The sequence below is a fragment of the Haliaeetus leucocephalus genome, unplaced genomic scaffold, assembly GCF_000737465.1.
Source record: "Haliaeetus leucocephalus isolate CR32 unplaced genomic scaffold, Haliaeetus_leucocephalus-4.0 Scaffold0, whole genome shotgun sequence".
NCBI classification, from domain to species: domain Eukaryota; kingdom Metazoa; phylum Chordata; class Aves; order Accipitriformes; family Accipitridae; genus Haliaeetus; species Haliaeetus leucocephalus.
In genome coordinates, this window is record NW_010972436.1 from 21,154,326 (window position 1) to 21,173,791 (window position 19,466).

General features: G+C 45.2%; 1 protein-coding gene across 1 annotated transcript in view; it reads left to right on the plus strand.

Moving 5' to 3' along the window:
• Positions 1–19,466, plus strand: part of LOC104829042 (protein canopy homolog 1-like) — a 72,511-nt gene that overhangs the window by 33,264 nt on the left and 19,781 nt on the right. The window contains exon 2 of the mRNA XM_010563063.1: positions 3,996–4,091. Within this exon, the coding sequence (XP_010561365.1) occupies positions 3,996–4,091 (96 nt within the window). The remainder of the gene's footprint in view (positions 1–3,995; positions 4,092–19,466) is intronic.

Genomic DNA, 19,466 nt, shown 5'->3' on the forward strand with positions numbered 1-19,466 from the left:
CTAGCTACTATGAAGAAAATTAAGTCTATCCCAGCCAAAACCAGCACAAAGACAAATATAATTTTGGAGAAAAAGGGAATTCACTGTATGGTGAGCCCAAGCTAGGACCCATTTATACTGGTTTTAAATTGCTGGACTTATTTTTGATCATCACTGGTATGAAATCAGACCAAGGGAGCACTGACAGAACACCTGGTCTTCTGCTTGGGCTGGGTTCCTCCTGTCTGTGCTGCACGCCTTCCTGCAACGTTTTTCCCGGGGTTGTTGTAATATTCTTCCTACAGTAAAAGAAAAGAGAAATATGAGTAGGTCATCATGGGTAGAAAAAGAGCTGGCTGCAGCGGAGACGTGTGCCATCCCAGCCCCTGGGGCACGTTTGACTGTCTCAGCTGAGCACATCACTTCGCTCCCGAGGTCGTGCGTGTGAAGGCAGGAGACACAGGCTGGGTAATTGCCGCTTTTCTCTCCAAAACTCGGTTTAGTAGTACTTGTAGGGACATCCTGTTCTTCTCTGCCTGCAGGAATCATTTTACATGTGTCCGCCTGCTTTAGCTTCCACTTGATTTCTCTATCTACCTAGAGCTTGGAGTTGAATAGATAGGTAGATAGGTTTGAAGTTATCCTCTTGTGCATGAATGCGTGTTTTTTTCAGATAAAATTCTCTGACATCTCAAACTTCTATCTTGAACATGTATTAGACAAGTTGTTTCATATATATATATATATATATATATTTGCAGTGCTCACAAAGTGATAGCTCCATTGAAGCTTCTGTTAGAAAACGCTTTTTTCCTGCACAGGCTGGAGGCAAGGGGAGGGAACAGGTTTGTAAACCAGCCTCACAAGCTTGCTCTGACCTGGAATTCAGTTCACTCCAGGGTGAATTCTCAAACGCAGAGAGGTAGAGAAGATAGTCTCGTCTTTGGGCCACCAACCCGGATTTGAGATGCATGGTTTCCACTGCCTCGCCACATGCCTGCACCCTCCTGTGCTTCCAGTGTCCCTTTTCTGGGTGGAAAAAGAAGCAGCTGCCCGTCCACCCACCCCATGCCATGATTCCTCGTCTTTTTGTGGAGCTTCTCAGAGCCTCTCCTGCTCCATCACCTGATGGTCGTGCTGGGCTGGTGTCCTGGAGGCAGTTTCACAGCAGGGACCATAGCAGACTCACAGTGGGAGGTGATGTGACCTCCTTCCTCCAGTCTGCCACTCACAGATTTTCCCCAGGTTTTGCATTACCCATTTTGCATGCTGACTTGTGGCTGGTTCCAGTGCAGCCTGCATGGAAGCTCATCCAGCATTCCTTGTTTGCTGAGGAATTACTTCGTGTCTGACCACACCAATTGCCCATGTGCAGTTCACCAGGTGATGCAGATCACCCCACATCCGTAATCTATCTTTTTGCTGTTAATCACACATCCAAAGTCTGTGCCTTCTGATGATGATCTTGTTTTTTTCCTCAAATGCATAACATGAGACCAAGGACTTAGAACCGGGACTCTTTCAGAATTACTTTAATCTACTGGTAGTTTTCTTTTATAGTTACCTTTAAAGGCCTGTTGTTCAAACATTTTCCCTTCACCTATGATGTGCCAGGTTAATTTTTGTTTGTGTTCAGTACCTAAGCTGTCACAGAGTACCAAGCAATTTATTTTATAGAAGTCTGTTACACGTTAGAATATAATATCAAGTTAGCAAACAGGTACCTTCATGAACTCACACTGCATTGCATTTAGTGTATTATTTTTTATATCTATTATGAATTGAACCCTAAACCAGCACATCATTGTTCCCAGGATCTGGGCCAGCCTAGGGTTTGGCCAGGTGATTTTACTTTTGAAAAATCAGTATTATGTTGACAGTTGTCCAGCACCCTGCAACTTCCCAGACTTATTGAAAATTCATATTAACGTTCCAGTGTTAAGGCTTTTGGGTAGGTTCTCTTACATTTACATAAATAAACGTTTAACATGGCTGAAACTGAGACTAGCTCTGAGGTGGGAAAGGAGCAAAGCATGAGTAGGGTAGACAGGACTGCTCAGCCTCAGCGCTCAATAGAATCACCAACCAAGAGCCTTGTGGTGGCTTTGAGAAGGCATCAAGCACTCAGGTTCAGGGTAAAAGATCTGCTAAAACTAGAAGGAAGACTAACTTGGGAACTTTGCTCCTCCGTCTCTTCCAGCACCACAAACTGGGAAAAGTCGTGCTGAAGGAAAACCCGAAGGAAACCCTGGGAAAGGAAATGGGGATCAGATGCAAAGTTGAGGGCCATCTCATGGTCTGACTGGGGAGCTCAGAAAGCCACGCACCAACTCCCCAGCCCTCAGACAGGGGCTGCAACTCCATGTTCCTCTGTTGGGGGGGTTGGATCGTACGTGCATAAGCCCCCAGGGAATTTCGAGGTTAAATGTCACTCTCAGGAATGCAGTAACTTCACTTCTTTTAAATACATTTTCAGCCCTTTGCCGGTGATTAAAGTTCAAGGTCAAGATGCATCTTTCCTTGTGGACATTTGCTTTGATTCCTGATGTGCTTTGCTGAAAAACCTCAAACGTACAGCAAAGGAGGTGACAGCATGTCAGAGAACTACGTGTTTAGTTCTAGCAGTGAGTCAATCAGACATCTAGGCAATTACCCTCTGCTCAGGATGACAACTGAGAGATGTGTTTATTCTGTCTCCAGGAATCTCTGTTATTTTAGGATCCTTTCCAGAGTGCAACCAGTGCTAACTCGTCAGTATGTGGAGACTCTTGTTTATGCTTTGGTTTCCTATCTGGGTGGGATTATTCAGTTACTGACTTGCTGGCCCCCACTCAACCTTTTAAATTCATTTCTACCTTCCACACAATTTCTTGGCAGGAGCTACAGGCTGTCTAAGCCCTAGCCCTCATATCTTCATCTGTGCTGATGAATCTTTTATCTGCTTTTCAAAGGGTATTAGCTCTTCCATGAGCTGTTAGGTGGCACCTCGCTATCACTGCTAAGACTCCTGCGTTCAGCTGGGTTTGGCATCTCCCACAGCCTGACGCAGTGGTTTGCTGGTCCTTCCCAGAGCCTCTCACCATGATGGATGGCCCTTGCAGAGACAGGACTCACTCTGCTTGTGCGGTGGGATCCCCGTGTAAAACCCTGCTCTCCTTTACATCCCTATGAAGTCGTTGACCTCAGAGGTGTTGCTGCAGGTCTGTACGGGGATACCTGAAAGCCAGCTACCACCCGTCCCCTCTATATATACTGTAGGCACACCGCAGACAGCGGCAGCTACAAGTCCTGCCTGAATATGATTAGCAAGCTAAATATTTTCTGCTCCATGGGAGTACCCAGTGCCATATAAGCTGGAGGCTTCCCTCAGGCAATGAACAGATGAGTTTAGCTGGAACAGACTTTGTTATCTTTTGACACTTTATTGGGCAATCAGTTACTTCTGTGAAAGAAAAGGTGTTTCTGATGGTGTTTGCTTTTCTGAGCGATGCAAAGCCTCTGACAAGCTACAGAAGTGAACCCCGCCGCTCAGCTCAAGGGTGGGCCACCATTAGCCCCCAAAATGTCCCTAGCTGGGGCAGGAGTTACAAGCAGCCTACATACAGTGAACTCAAGCTCCCCCTTTTTATTTGAAAATGATTCAATATAGTCACCTGTACTGCCCCAACCAAGCAAGCCTCGGGACCCCCAGCTCCCACCGAGACCCCCCAGCGTGAACCCGGAGTCAGGTGCTGCAGCATCGTGGGTGGGATGGCACCCGAACCACCCGCAGAGGCAGCCCTCTCCTACCCTGCTCAAACCTCTCCCTGCTCAAACTCTCTCCCCACACACCCACTTCTCCCCCTGTGAGGCTGGAGGACAAAGAGGGGGTTTTGCAGGTTCAGGAGGCCTTTCTTTATTTCTCTTTCTGGAAGCCTGGTTATTATAGCAGTAGCCTCTAGCTACATCTGTGAAGAGGAGCACCTCCACCAGGCATCTCCTGTAATAATGACTTCTTTTTTCTTTGAACTTGCAAGGCACTGTTGTATGACATTACGAAGGTGAATCCAAAGAGGACCATAGATGTAGGGTCATTCCAAGTAAACCCTGACGGCACACAAGAGAGGAGTAAGGTAACAGAAAAATGATATGACAGCACATAATTGCTGATATGTGCAATTACCAACCACTTATCCAAACAGCAGTTGGTCTTAATCTTACAACCTTTTTTCTTGCTAAGGGTATCAGCCACTAAATTGCTTCTGCTTCCTCTGGGACCCAAAGTAATCTTTAGGCTTGAAATTGAGGTATTTTCCTTCCTTTTCAGTACCTACATTTCTTTGCCTTTTTAATATTTGAAACAGTATTGTTCCATTGTTAATCCTGATAAAAAATAAATCAGAGCTACACACATTATTAAGACAGAGAAAGAAAAAGGGAGAACGAGAGGGAGAGAATATATGTTCTACCTAGAAACAGACCATTATCTCATCAGGCATTGCACTGGAGGTCCAAATACTGTCCATTGCTGTCCATGGGCTTCTTGTGGGTGCTGGATACCTTCAACTTCCATTGCCCGTGGTGGGAACTGAGGGTGGTCAACATTTTGCTGGATCAAGCCCTCACATTGCCAACTTCCAGGAGCAGAGCTTGGCTTACTCTATATATTTTGCAGCATGGAAAATAGAGATCATACTAGACAAATGTAAATAGAAAAGCCTCTGGAAACATTTGGTGAGCTAGGTCATTCAGCAAATATTTCAGAGGATTGTTGTTGACTCAGATAATGGACTTTTCCATCATTGCTGTCTGTAAATTAAAAGGCTTAAGAGAGTATTTAAGGCATAATGAAGATGAAAGCTTCTTTGTAAACAGCAGCAGCCTTCTCGAGATGATGCTTCTCAGGCCCGGCTTTACATGTCTATTCCCAAGCTATCACTGAGAAGCACTGAGGACCAAGCTGACCAAGCTGTCCAAGGATACATCTGGAAAGAGGCCACAGCTTTCCAAGGCAGCAGGAGGTGAGATGAATTGGAAGCTAAGACGTCTGAGTCTTCTGAAGTCCAGCTCCAAGAAGTTTATCTTTACTGTCAGTGAGAACTTCAGGCTCAGGGTACCATTGTTGCCAACAGCAAGAGACCAGCTTAAGGTCAAGTAAGATTAATAGCTAAGAGAAAGTGAGAGGAGGACACAGTGGCTTGCCTGGCATTACATGGTTAGTCTATAGCAGAACAAGCGATAGCTCCTGGGGTGCTCCTGGGGTGGTCCCAAATCAGCACCCCAACCCTTGGGCCTTGCTGCCTCTAACAGCGTGGTCGGTGTCAGCCTTCAGGAGTGGGCTGATATGTGTGTGCCTTCCTCACGTTGAGCAAGAAAGTAATTTCAGCGCACAAATGATGTCTGGATGCGGGCAAGAGAATGAATGGGTGCCCACACCTGCCTGTGGACACACAGACACACAGGACCTGACTGCAGTAGAACTTGGTACGGTAAGTAAAGCAACACAGATAACTGAGCGTACATTAATAAAGTCTGACTCCAGCATTGCATACTGCCATTCCTGTTTATTCATATGTTGACCCCAATATTAACAGTACATATTTCTTAAACAAAATCCATGTCCTGCACTGCTAATTGTTAACATAACAGAGGGTTCGTGAACCCATCTTTCATCACATCACTTAAACATTATTTAAACAGTATTTCATTACATTTATTTCTTCAGAGGTAAAAACATTTCCTTGCTATGCCTGTCAACTTATTTGAAAACTAAGTATCTAAATTGCAGTAGTTTATTTTTCACAATGATTTCTATATTGTTTCAGTATTAGCCTTTGAGAATAAAACAAAAAATGTAGCCCCCTGTTGTCTTAACTTTGGGATATCAGAAGACTGCTTTCCCAGGAAAGAAATATTGGCTGACTTGTTAACAGAGTGGGTTTTAGACCCTGTTTTGGATCTTCAAAAGTGAGCAAGGGAGTTAGATGCCCAAACCCAGTGACTTTCAATGAGAAATGGTTACTTAAAATTCAGAGACCTCCTTCAAAAGCTCATCCTTAATCTCTTCAGAACAATTTCTACTTCATTGTAATTAACTGTGGATTTAGACTTCAGTATAAATTTACCTTGACTAAAATTTACAAAAGCATCCTGAAGTCCTATTTTCAGAATGGCTCAGGCCCAAGAGAGCCCAAGCTCTACTGGAAGTCCCCAAAGTTACTAATGCCATATCTGAAGTGTGGCACTGGAGATCTTTCCTGAGCTCCTGAGTTCAGATGTTTGCATCTGCCACATCCAATTTCCATCCCACAGGGAGGTCTGTGCACCCATCGCCTTCCCTCCCACCAAGAGCTAGGGGTGTGTGGGCTAGAGAAGGGCTGAGGTTGCTTCTGCTCGTTCTGGACCTGGCAAAGGTGACCAGGATGGTGAGATGTGCAGTGAAGCCTACCTGCCCACACTCCCTACATAACCCATGTCTCCCACGGCCGTCAGGTTTAGGAAGCTCAAGCTGCTTCAGTGTTTTAAAAAATGTAATTTCTTTTGTCTTTCTAGGGTTTTTGGCCATGATCTGTTTTGGTCTGATGGGTTGGACAATTAAAGGAATGCATTTTATTAGGATATTGCTCTTCAACAAGAAGGGAAAGGTTTGGCTTGGTATGAGTGAGTAGGGGTTCATAATGGACCTTGAAGTGGATGTAGGGAATGGATAGATGTGGACATAGGGTTTCTCTTTTCATCTGAGCTGTTAACTGTGTAACATGTAGAACTGGTTTTAAAAGAGTGTCATAATTTTCTCCTGTCTATTGATTGCTCTTCCACTTTGGCAAAGAAAGTCACTGGGTCAGTGAAACCCAGCATTGAAAGCAATGCCAGAAAAGCAAATTAAAACCTCCTCTGGAAGCTTTAAATTTAAGATTCCCATTTCCCTTGGTGTGATTGCAGGAGTTTCAATTCTAGGCTCTGTTTCTGCAGAGTTCTGCATGTTTTTATGCACATGAGCCACCCTGTAGACCTCTGTATTATCACAATCCCAGCGTGCTCCTATGTGTTCTCAAAATCAGAGCTGCAATCCAGGGGCTGGCTCTCACTGCTTCACTGCAAATTGCTACTGGGTGGCAAATGGTTTCCTGCCCCAGGAAAGAAAAGAAGAAGTCTTTCAAAGGTTCTCCATCCTACACTGGAAAGAAACAAAACAAACAAAAAAAAGGAAGCTAAGAAAAGCCTGTGCTTCATGTTTTCCAGCAGGCCGGTACTGGTAGCTCCTACTGTCTGGTCAGCCCCAGATTAAGATTTGCCATCTACTGAATCACACAAGAGTCTTGAATTTTTTAGGTTGGGGTTTTTTGTTTTTTTTTTTTAATTCAGAAAACACTGATTTGCTGATGATGACAGTTTTTGGAAGAATCACATGAACCAGCTCTGATAACAATTTCATAAGGGCAAGCTTTTCAGTTCCAGGAGGTCATTCATGTGCAAGGCTGGACTGCCACCTAGACAGAGCAGTTATTTAGAAAGAGGAGGTTAGGTGGGCAAGTCTGTGCTGGTAACCAACAAGGCTAGGACCAGTTCCCTGCCCCATAGTCAAAAGGTATGACACGAGTTGTGTCTGGATCCATGCTAAACACTCTTCACCCTAAAGTGCTCACTGTATCCTGCACTGTCTCCAGACAAATACCTTAATACTCTTAAATAGTGATATCTGGGATGAGATCAATTCAATAATATGGACGATACAAGATCAGTGCCTGAGCCCATGTGTGACACTTGGCAGCCAGAGCCCTGCCTAACTCCAGCTCTCCCTTTTGGGTACCACGGGCATCAGCAGCATCAGTGCCCCCACCATTGGGGTTGTTGGACATTTTTTGGCACCTCGATCTCTGATTTTCCCTGGCAGAGTATTGATTATTCTGGGATTCATCTTTTTTCTTGTTTTTGAACAGAAAATTCATCCTAAACCTGAGAAATTTTTTTTATTAAGCTTTTGTGAGGCTTGTTACATTCTGTAATCAGTTTTGGTTCCAGCAAATCAGGCTGGATGCCAGTGTGTGTACAGAATAAAATACACTTCAGAGCAACCTCCCTACAAACAGCCCTCCCAGTCAGAGTCTCATCCTACATTTCTGCCTCCGATTTTGTGTTGCTTGTCTAATTATGTTGGCTGCTGTGTAATTATTTTCATGGAACAATAATTTTAACAGCATGCAGTTTATCAGAGGTGCAAATTATACGTAATATCATACAGCAATTTTCAGCTAAAACTTTCATAACGTTCAAAAGTCCCTGCATTTTTCAACAAATTGAAGAGGAAAGAATATTCTCCATTTTGTATCCTTCCTTTCTCTTTTTCTTAGAGAAAACAACCTACTGATTATCTTGGAGTCAGTTAAACCCATTTGAAATAAAGCACTTTTATTTTGGAACAAGACTGTCCACATGGGGAGTTAATCAAGAATAATTATTCCTCTCTAAATTCACATCCTCGAATAATTTGAATTAAATCCCCACTATAGACAAGCCCTAAATGTCAGAGGAGGTTAAAAAAAAAGTCAGCTAGAGGAGCTCTATCATATCAGAAAGCAATGAGAATAAAAACCTTGTCTAGGCACCCAGGCCAGGCCGGCGAGGAAAGCCATGTCAAGACTGATTCAGACTCATTCACCACACTTGATTACACATGCACTTGCTCAGTGCTTTGAAGTCAATCACATATACATTTCAGTAGCATCATCTGTACGTACACACTGTGGCGGTGATAGCAGTGTCAGGGAGGGGGATACTGCAATCATCAGAAGAGAGCAAGTTGAAACATATTTCAGGGAAAGAATTTTGCTCAGGGATGCCTTTTCCCCTTGCTTTTCCAGCAGGCTGAAGGCAACACAACTCGCAAACCCTTCAAAGGTGGGAAACTATGGGGAATTTAGGCAGATCTGCACTTCCACCTCAGATTTGCCAAACTCAGGTTTTATTAAAACCCAAGCTTTGCTTTCCGATTGCTACCAATTGAGCAACAAGGTTTGTAGCCATTATTTCTCTAAAACAACATTAACGCTGTGGTGCCTTTGCTGTGCCAAGGGCCAGTGGTTGCAGCAGCCTCCGGAGAGTCTGAACGCGGGATCAGGTCCCCCCGTCCTCTGCAGCCCCCCTACAGTAAAAGAAAAATACATTCACTGTATTTACCTGCATGATACCGCGCCCCCCAAGCGAACCACTGGCAAGCAAAGCCTAGAGGCAAATCCCGTAGCCATCGTACAAACCCCCAGGGTGGTGGGTGGTAGGTGGCTTGGCCAGGATTTCCATCCGCAAAACTTCAAGATGCCACGAATGTCTGAGCTCAAGCTTTTATCAGACACAAGGCGTGTGCCAGAGCAGTACTTATATTTTGGGGTGATTCTCTGTTCAACAGAGCTTTTCTCACCAAAGTGTACACCGTGACTGGCTCCCCTGCAGGTTTCAGAAGGAAAATGGGCCTATTGGGCAGAGATAAAAGGAAGCATCTTTATAAATAGCTTGATGCTCCCCTTATGGGAGGCAAGCCAGGCTAGCCTGCTGGGCTCGGTCCCACAGCACGGGCAGGGGTGCTTGGGTTTGCTTTTTCATGGTGGAAAAAAAACCCCCAAAACCAAGAAATCAGTTCCCTAGGCAAATAGCCCCTTGGCTGCCATTTTGGTGAGAGGAAATGTGCCCGAGGCAGCACCACATCCCCACAGCTGTGGTTCTGCCCCATCTCTCCCCCTCTCCAAAGGCCAGAGAGCAGCCAGCATTTGCAACGCAGGAGAGTGCAGACCCCGCTCTCTTCCCCACCATCCCATCCCAGCTTCCCTGCCCCATCCTGTCCCTTCCCTGCATGCCCAAACCCCCAGGAAACCCCGGGTTCTTTGTTGAGGAAGGTCTGTATGTGTTGGGGAGGGAAAACAAGCTCAGTCTCTTGGAGATCAGGGGTATGAGTAGCCACTGGAACTATTTTTGGAAGAGTTTCAGCCTCTCCCTCCTGAGGTGGGCTAATGGGGAGAAATCCCAGGGGTGGCATCCATCCAGAAAGAAAAACATCACTGTTGGTGCACAGGGTGACAGTGCAGTGAAGAAGAGAGGAGATTGACGGCCATCACCAGTGCCTCTGACCGGGCACTAGTGCTGGCATGCAGAGGGAATTCCTTCGGAGGCAGAAAGTCATAGAGCAAAAGCTGAGATTAATCAGACATCAGAAAAAAATCAAGTTACAGTCCTTGGCAGGAGTACAAACCATATGGAAATTGCTAGAGTCCTTGAACGGTGAGAGGATAAAGCAGCGCTCGGCAGTCGGTGACTAGGTCAAGCGCAGGGTCTGGTGTAAGATGCAGCGCTTGGTCCCCAGCACCTCGGCTCTGCCCTGCATCACACCCAAGGACTGGGACAAGGGGTTTTTTCCAGCTCAGGGGGAAAGGGGTACTTATAAGTTTATTCAGAAGAATGTAATTGGATGTTGTCCAGAAAGTTTACTCTCTGGAGTTATGCAACACCACTTTGTCATTCCTGTGCTCAAACAATCCATGGAAATGCCAAGGTGTAAATGAAATCCTTTTTCAGCTGCTTTGGGTTAAGGCAGTACTATCCTTCTTCTGTCTGATTTCCAGCCGCGTCAAGGAGGAACCAGCAGAGCAGGGCTCCGTGTCCGACTGTTCCCAAAGGAAGGTGGTTTTCACGTTCCCGTTATGCGCTCCTGCAGACGGCTCTTCCACACCGCATCTGGAGGTCGGCTTTTCCTGTTCCCCTGACATCTGATTGTTACTGCTTGATCTGACAAATGCTTCTCTTTCTGGGTCATGGTAGCATTAACATCGATTTTAAGGAAGAGGAATTCATTGGACAGTTATTGTGGTTTTTAGCCAGGGTTTTTGACTCAAAGGACTGCTGGATACTTGTTTCTGGAGGATCCTGAATTCACGTTCAATGCAGGCAAATGGAGCCAAGGAAGTGAATCTGGGCTGAAGATGAACAGGATTGGATGCAAAGTGTCACCTCAGAAGAAAGTTGACAGAAGATTGCCATGACCATACAGGAAAACAAGTGGCCGCACTGAAACAGAAATCCAGGTTTCATGGAAACCTGTGGTGGATGCTGATCTCCTGTTCACATGCGGGTTGTGCAGTAATTCCTTTCATCTCTTCTTGCTTTCTGCCAGCAGATGTGATTGGGAGAGGTTTCCTTGTTTCTTTTCCCTACTGTGAACTTCGAGTGGAGTATCACACTTGCTGATGACACACACATGCTTGTGGTATTGACACCAGCTGTGGTTATCATTTCAAGTCCCAGTTCAAAATCCAGAGTTTGTCTCCAGAATAATGAGAAGGCTCCATAAATCCATGAGTGATGGCTCCAGCAGCCAGAGCAGTGATTCACGAAGAACCTAAGGCATGACTGAAGCTGACAGGCTCTCCTGGGCTGTCAGTGTCAGCAGGTCTGATGGGAAGTGCGTAAGCAAACTAAAAGGAATAAGATCAGCTCAGCCCAGCTCAGATATATCAATTTCTCAGTTTTAGGTGGGGAGATGTTGCCTCTTTCAGGTGCTTCACCAGTGTGCACTCCTGCCAAGGGCAGATATCACCAAAGCTTCCATTAAAATAAATTAAATTAGGGAGCGATCCCATCTCATATAAGTCACTTTGGTGGACTAGTGGCAGACTTCCTCTGCATCTATCAAGTCCTAAGATGAATGAGAATAAATAAGCTCAGGCCATTTCTCAAATTAATGCCTTGCCACTTTTGCACTGCTCTCCAAAACTGTACAGCAGATAGAAAGACCAAAAGCCTCTGGTACTGTTCATCCCTTTCTGTCATATGGGTTTTCTGATGATTTCTCTCCAGCCAGTTGTCTTTGCTCTGGATCTTTGGCTTCTTGGTTTTTTCCCAACAAATGTTTTCTGTTGCAAAAACTCATTGAGGCAAGTGTCTGTCAGACCAAAGTACAGAGATGGATGGGCTTCTTAATGCTGTCTTGGACACCCAGAGAAGTCAATGAACAGGATTTAACCTAGTGTGTGACATGAAAGGTAGTTCTTCAGCTAATACTTTAGGCAGGTTGAGTGTAACTGTATGGTCAGATCTTGCAGCAGGAGCAAATATTTAAGCAAAATATCAATTTGGCATGCCACAATGTTACCAGCTCGTTGGGGGAAGAGCTCCAAGTATTAAAACTGTAAATAGTTCTCATTCTTCCCCCACAAAGTTGCAGATGACAACTTTGCAATGATGTTCTGCATTTTACATTACCATGCCAGCTGACCTCTACTTCTGTTCATCAGGTGTAAGTAGAGTCTCCAGACACACAAATTTCAAGTCAGGGACTTCCTCTGAACTGAAATCTTTGTCAAGTTCCATTATTGCATTTTTAAGCCAGATATGGAATCCTGACAACTCTCAAAATAAAAAATTATAGCCATTTTTTAAGATCAAGAAATTGTTTTAAATCCTTCATCTAATTAAATTCCAACCTTCAGTAATAAGGCGGGATAACTTCCTAGCTGAGGCAGAGTACTCAGATGAATACTGGTATGGGTCTGTAGGCTGCTTTACTCAAATGAAGTGTTTCAGGAAAGTATATTTTCCTGACTGCCTAAAACGTCAGTCTGAAATCCCATTTCTTCCTTCAGGACTGAGTGCATGAAGCATTTTGTGGGTAACAGTGTCTATGGATATCTAAGCCACTCTGGCTTCTCCTGTAGCTACAAGGTAAGATATGTTGCACTCTTCTGATCTTTGCTATGTATGTTGGATAGACAACTACAGAAAATCCACTCTCCAGCTCAGTTAAGCAGATCTGAACATCTTTATTGGATACCTTTTCAGCCAGGGACTCTCTACTGAGTGGATCAAGTTCACTCCATACACAACAATATTTCTGACTTTGAACATGAACAGGGATTTACTTTTTTCTCCACAGCTCTTCTCCATTCTCATTAAAAACAGCACATCGACAACATGGGAGACCAGTGCTACTAGCTTTCACGGAGAATCAAGCACCTATGCCAACAGCAGCGTTCGTATTTCCTAGCACCCATCCCTACAGCCACGCACCCTTCCTTGGGGGGATCATCATAAGGGGTGCAAAGGAAATAATATGTCTGTGACCCGTTTGTCTCCTTTGTGCTGAGATTACCCGCTACGACACTGAGTGCAGTCGCTTTTGTGATTTATGTCCTTGTTCCTTAACGGCACGAAGCAGTGTTTAAAACCGTGGGAGATAAGTATGCTCAGTGTGTATGGATACTGCTCAGTGAAGCAGCTACCAAATTGCATTTTGAATAACGTCCCTGAATTTACTAATCTCTGCTTATAAAGGCAAAATATTTACACTACTGAGTCAAAGGCTGGGATCTTCAGTTTGCTCAGTGCTGTCTCAAGGCTGTTCCTCTTGGATACAATGGCAGATTTACCATCAGCTTCTCTGGGAGTCATAGTCAGGCCAAAAACAAGGGCTTATGGAAATACCATCCATAGTTCCTAATCCTATGCTGGAAAACTTTCCAGAAAGGCTGTACTGTCAAGCCCCCTTCCCCTTCCTCAGAAAGTTATATTTGCATTTTATGTAATGATCCTTTAGTGAAAAAATCTGAAGCAAGCAGAGATATTTAACTTACATATAGCTAGCAGTGTATTTCCCTATTCAGGACTGGAAAGATTTTGCTTTTAATCTAGATAGACCCATCAGTTCAGGGCAAGGGTGTATACTTTATGAGATGACATAACTGGATGTTACAACTAAAACTATATTTCTAGGCTTCCAGGTTCCAATATTTCCTTTGCACACTACAATTTTATTTGTTCCAAAGCCAAAGTAAACTGGACAGGTAGCATAAAATTAATTCCCTAATCCACAGGCAGAGCACAAGTCTTCCTTGTAATTCTCCATTTGTTGTTCCAGTTGGTAGCTTGTAATTCCTGTGCAATATGCAGCTCTCCATAAGGACTGCTCCCTATAGATCATCAACTCAACAGCATTACCCCACCTCTCAGCAACTGCTTTATGGCCCCATTTCTGCCACGGACTGTATACTGTGGTACTGCAGGCAGGATCACAGAGTATGGAGAGAAACATGTTGCCATAATAAAAATAAAGTCTTCATCCAGAGTAGTCCTGACTACTCCTCAGTGTGATGAGACCTGTAACGTAATACATTTGGACCTCTTTATTAGTTCCTACATATATATGGGTTCCTTATTTCTAGCATTTGCTATCAAGATATCCAAGATTTATCTATAGACTTTACACAGTAGGGCGTGTGGACTGCCCGAATCTCAGTGCTTGCTGAAGGTATTTGCTGCTTCATGCAGCACTGCTGTAAGCTCTTTGCACTGCCTCTTCTGTTTCTCCAAGCTACCTTTCAGTCCCTAGCTTTCCATATTTCCTAGCCTGAGCTCCCCTGAAGGACCAAATCAAACTTTGGCGTTTAAGAAACTCAACAGACATCACTTTCTCTGTCATCAGGTCTAGTGTGTTTTGCTCACTGGAGCTGTAAAATGCTCTTACAGGCTTGGCATGTGAAACCTGGCTCTGTAGTAATGAAGCTTATGCTTTCTGTCTTCCACAGCAGAAATCTGCAGGCTGACTTCTGAGCTGGATTTTTTTTTAACCCTACAATGGGACTTAACGTTTTTGAGAGATTTCAGTTTGCATTCAACAAATGAACCAATTCTGCTTTCATCTGTCAGAAGTCCTAGGCACTTTAGAGCCTTTAAAGTGAAATGATCCAGGAGGCTTGGCAGGCATTAAAGACCTCTCATTTACTTGCCGATCAGTTATGTTGCTTACAGTCTTCCACAAACAGATCTTAACTGGGCTCTGGCAGCAAAAAGGGAAAAAACTTTGCTCTTGACATTTCCCTGAACACCCTTCAGCAGTGCTATAACCAGCTAGTGAGCACATCCCTCTCTCGTGTTTTTCTTTAATGAGGATCACTTCCAGTTATTTTCCCCCCAGTGCCGCACTCTTACCTTTTTGTCAGGACAAATACTATTCAACTTCTTGCATATGTATGTTTTCCAAGAATATTGGAATAGATAGAGTTAATTTTCTTTCTAGTAGTTGGTACAGCATTATGTTTTGGATTTAGCATGAGAATAATGTTGATAACACACTGATGTTTTCAGTTGTTGCTAAGCAGTGTTTAGACTAAGTCAAGGATTTTTCAGCTTCTCGTTCCCAGCCAGCAAGAAGGCTGGAGGGGCACAAGAAGTTGGGAGGGGACACAGCCAGGACAGCTGACCCAAACTGGCCAAAGGAATATTCCACACCATGTGATGTCATGCCCAGTACATAAACTGGGGGGAGTTGGCCTGGGGAGGGGCAGATCGCTGCTCGGGAACTAACTGGGCATCGGTTGGCAAGTGGTGAGCAATTGCACTGTGCATCACTTGTTTCGTATATTCTAAATCTTTTATTATTATTATTGTTGTCATTTTATTATCATTGTTATTATTATCATTATTACTTTCTTCCTTTCTGTCCTATTAAACTGGTCTTATATCAACCCACAAGTTTTACTTTTTTTTCCCCAATTTTCTCACCCATCCCACTGGGTGAGGTGGAGGTGAACAAGCGGCTGCGTGGTGCTTAGTTGCTGGTTGGGGTTAAACCACGATAATGTTTTATCACATAGTCCATATACTGATTGCTTTTCTTTGTTACCTGTCCCTGAAGTCCTCTGTCAGAGATGCTCAGGTTTTCTGCTTTGTGTTTCTTTGAGCTTTTTTGTCTAACCTCAGGGCATTGCAATTTAGACCCTTTGATATTCTGTGAGGGCTTCACAATGAAATACTCATCAACTAACTGCTCTGACTTAAATGTTGGTCTAATCTGGGGTTTAGTCTGACAAATTTAGCAGCTGACCCATCTCATGTCTTACTCGGCCTGGACTAGCTGTGGGACTGACTCCACTGTACTGGGATGATGGGTCTGTGTAACTCAGGATGGAAAAGACCATCCCAGAGCACAGGGGAAGGCAGCTCAGGCTCTGGTGTCTCCCTCCATGTGCCTCTGCTGTGTGCCTGGTCCAGCCGATTCCAGCTACTTTCACAAAACCATCACATAACTGGCGTTTTGGCAGCCCCCAATGCAAGCCAGGAACGGCCAAGCAGTGACAGTGCAGGACATGCTAACCTGTGTCAGAAAAGCTCTTGGCTTAAGTCAGCTCTGAAATCTGCAAAGCTGTAGCACATGCTAGCCTTTGTTTGATCTTTTCTTAACACTGCCATCATCCTGTTCCCGGGCAGGATGCCCACATGCAGCCATATCTTCTCCCTCCCCACATCATAGGTGAGAGGAGACTGACCTGGACTGCAGTGCCCCAAATGACAAACTCTGGTACAACAAGAAATTGCTAGAAGCGGTAACTCTGGCTAAGCTTTGCTGATGTCTCCACAAGCTTTTGGAGGCATTTCAAGAAATACTAACATCATGACATTTGAAAGTAACTTCTGCTCCTGTGCAGAGCATCCCCTTCTCCCAGTGGTGTGCGGAGAGCAGGATGGGTTCCTTCCTCTTCTCTGTCATCTCCTTACTCCCCACATTAGACAGACATTAGTGTCATCTTTGGGATGCTCAACTCCTATGCATAGAGGTCCTATCAGCTGTGTTACACTAACTCTAGCCTGTGACAGCTCCCCAAATGCCTTTAATCAGTACAGGAAAGACATGGACCTGTTGGAGCGGGTCTAGAGGAGAGCCACAAAAATGATCAGAGGGATGGAACACCTCTCTAACAGTCTGAGAGAGTTGGGATTGTTCAGCCTGAAGCAGAGAAGACTGTGGGTATACCTTATTGCAGCCTTTCAATGCTTAAAGGGGGCTTATAAGAAAGATGGAGACAGACTTTTTAGCAGGGCCTGTAGTGATAGCACAAGACATAATGGTTTTAAACTAAAAGAAGGCAGATTCAGACTAGATATAAGGAAGAAATTTTTTACAATGAGGGTGGTGAAACACTGGGACAGGTTCCCCAGAGAGGTGGTAGATGCCCCATCCCTGGAAACATTCAAGGTCAGGCTGCAAGGGGCTCCGAGCAAACTGATCTAGTGGAAGATGTCCCTGCTCATTGCAGGGGGGTTGGACTAGATGACCTTTAAAGGTCCCTTCCAACCCGAACCATTCTATGATTCTATGATCCAGTTGACCCTGCATTGCTGAATGAATAGAATAGAATAGAATGGAATCATTAAGTTTGGAAAAGACCTCTAAGATCATCAAGTCCAACCATCAACCCAAGACCACCATGCACACTAAACCATGTCCTGAAGTGCCACATCTATGTAGTTTTTTACCACCTCCAGGGATGGTGACTCCACCACTTCCCTGGGCAGCCTGTTCCAATGCTTGACAACCCTTTCGGTGAAGAATTTTTTTCTAATATCCAATCTAAACCTCCCCTGGCACAACTTGAGGCCATTTCCTCTCATCCTATCACTAGCTACTTGATAGAAGGGACCAGTACCCACCTCACTACAACCTCTTTTCATGTAGTTGTAGAGAGTGATAAGGTCTCCCCTCAGCCTCTTTCTCTCCAGACTAAACAGCCCCAGTTCCCTCAGCTGCTCCTCATAAGACTTGTGCTCCAGGCCCCTCACCAGCTTGGTTGCCCTTCTCTGAACACACTCCAGCACCTCCATGTCTTTCCTGTAGTGAGGGGCCCAAAACTGAATGCAGTGTTTGAGGTGCAGCCTCACCAGTGCCGAGTACAGGGGAACAACCACCTCCCTGCTACTGCTGGCCACACTGTTTCTGATACAAACCAGGATATCTGAGCTCTCCCTGGGCAAGATGACTTGGCAGGACCAGTTACTTTTCAGAGGTGGGTGACACAAATGTCCTCAGTGCCCATCCTTAACACAGCTGGCCAAGGCTCAGCTGACCCAAAGTCTGGAGCCACGTCCTCTCTGTGAGATGGGAAGGTGAGATCTGGGAAGGTAGGACTCCTCTGGTGCAGTTTTCAGGAGAGAAATATTGGCTTATTGAATTATTCCCATCTGCTGCTCCTGTTCTTTCAGCACAGCCTTTTTCTCCCACTTTGCTTGTATGGTGATGTCCTGGTTTCAGCTTGGATGTAGTTAACTGTCTTCCTAGTAGCTGGTACAGTGCTATGTTTTGAGTTCAGTATGTGAAGAATGTTGATAACACTGATGTTTTCAGTTGTTGCTCAGTAGTGTTTAGACTACAGTCAAGGATTTTTCAGCTTCTCATGCCCAGCCAGGGCACCTGACCCAAACTGGCCAACAGTGTATTCCGTACCATGTGACGTCCCATCTAGTTTAGGAACTGGGAAGTGGGGGGGCAGGGAATCGCCGCTCAGGGACTGGTTGGGTGTCGGTCGGCGGGTGGTGAGCAATTGCCCTGCGCATCATTTGTACATTCCAATCCTTTTATTACTACTGTTGTCATTTTATTAGTGTTATCATTATCATTATTAGTCTCTTCTTTTCTGTTCTATTAAATCGTTCTTATCTCAACCCAGGAGTTTTACTTCTTTTCCTGATTTTCTCCCCCATCCCACTGGATGGGGGGGGAGTGAGTGAGCGGCTGCGTGGTGCTTAGTTGCTGGCTGGGGTTAAACCACGACAGGTGATGTCTGTCTTCTTTTCTGTTTTAAGAGAGCCCTCATTGTTACACAAACTCTACAGCTCTTCGTTGTCTGTTCTTGGTGATATTAAGCTTACTCTGCTTACCGCTCCCCACCATTGCTTCCAGCCTGGTGGCCCTTCTTTTCCAGTCCCTCTGCCCTGTGGGAAAGCTGGCCCCTACCCTGCGGTGGAGCCGGCAGAAGGGCTGCCAAGTCACCTTTCCCCAGGGCTGGCACACCCCACGTCCCCCACCCTCTCGCGGGAGCAGCAGTGCGCAGATTTGCTGCACTGATTTATGTAGAGGCAGCTGCAAGTCCACCAGGTCAGCTCATGTCCTCTGGTCCCTGCTGGTCTTCTACCAGACAGTGCTCACTTCTGTCTTGTTCCTACTTTAAATTCCCTATGTGGGTCTGAAGAGCTGTTCATATGTTTCCCTATCACCAAACTGGCTTCTTTGTTCTGCCTTTGGTTACCAGCTGCAGTTGCTCTCCGTGGGGAGGAGGTACGGGAAGCCCCCCCAGCTGGGCTGCTTGGGCTGTTGGAAGAGAAACACCTTCTCTGCCAGGTTGTACACACAAAAATATAGCTGTTTCCTATTTCCATAGTGTCTATCAAAACTCATTAGTCGTACATTCGTGGTTTCTTTGCACCCCTACGTTCTCAGTGGCGGCTGAGGCTGGGAAGGGATGGAGGAAAGTGTGACACCTTTTGGGTCAGAAGCATTAGTTTATGACTAATTGGCAAGTTGGACAATTCAATAAATTGCTTAAGGCATTACAGAGGGCACAACAAAGAGCAGTTTTGGTGCAATGCGTTCTACGGGCTTGACTTGTTACCTGCCTGCCTTCTCGGGGGGGTGCGCTGCCATACACCACCCACCTCCCAGGCAAATAAACCACCTGCTGTCCTCCCTGTTGCTGCCA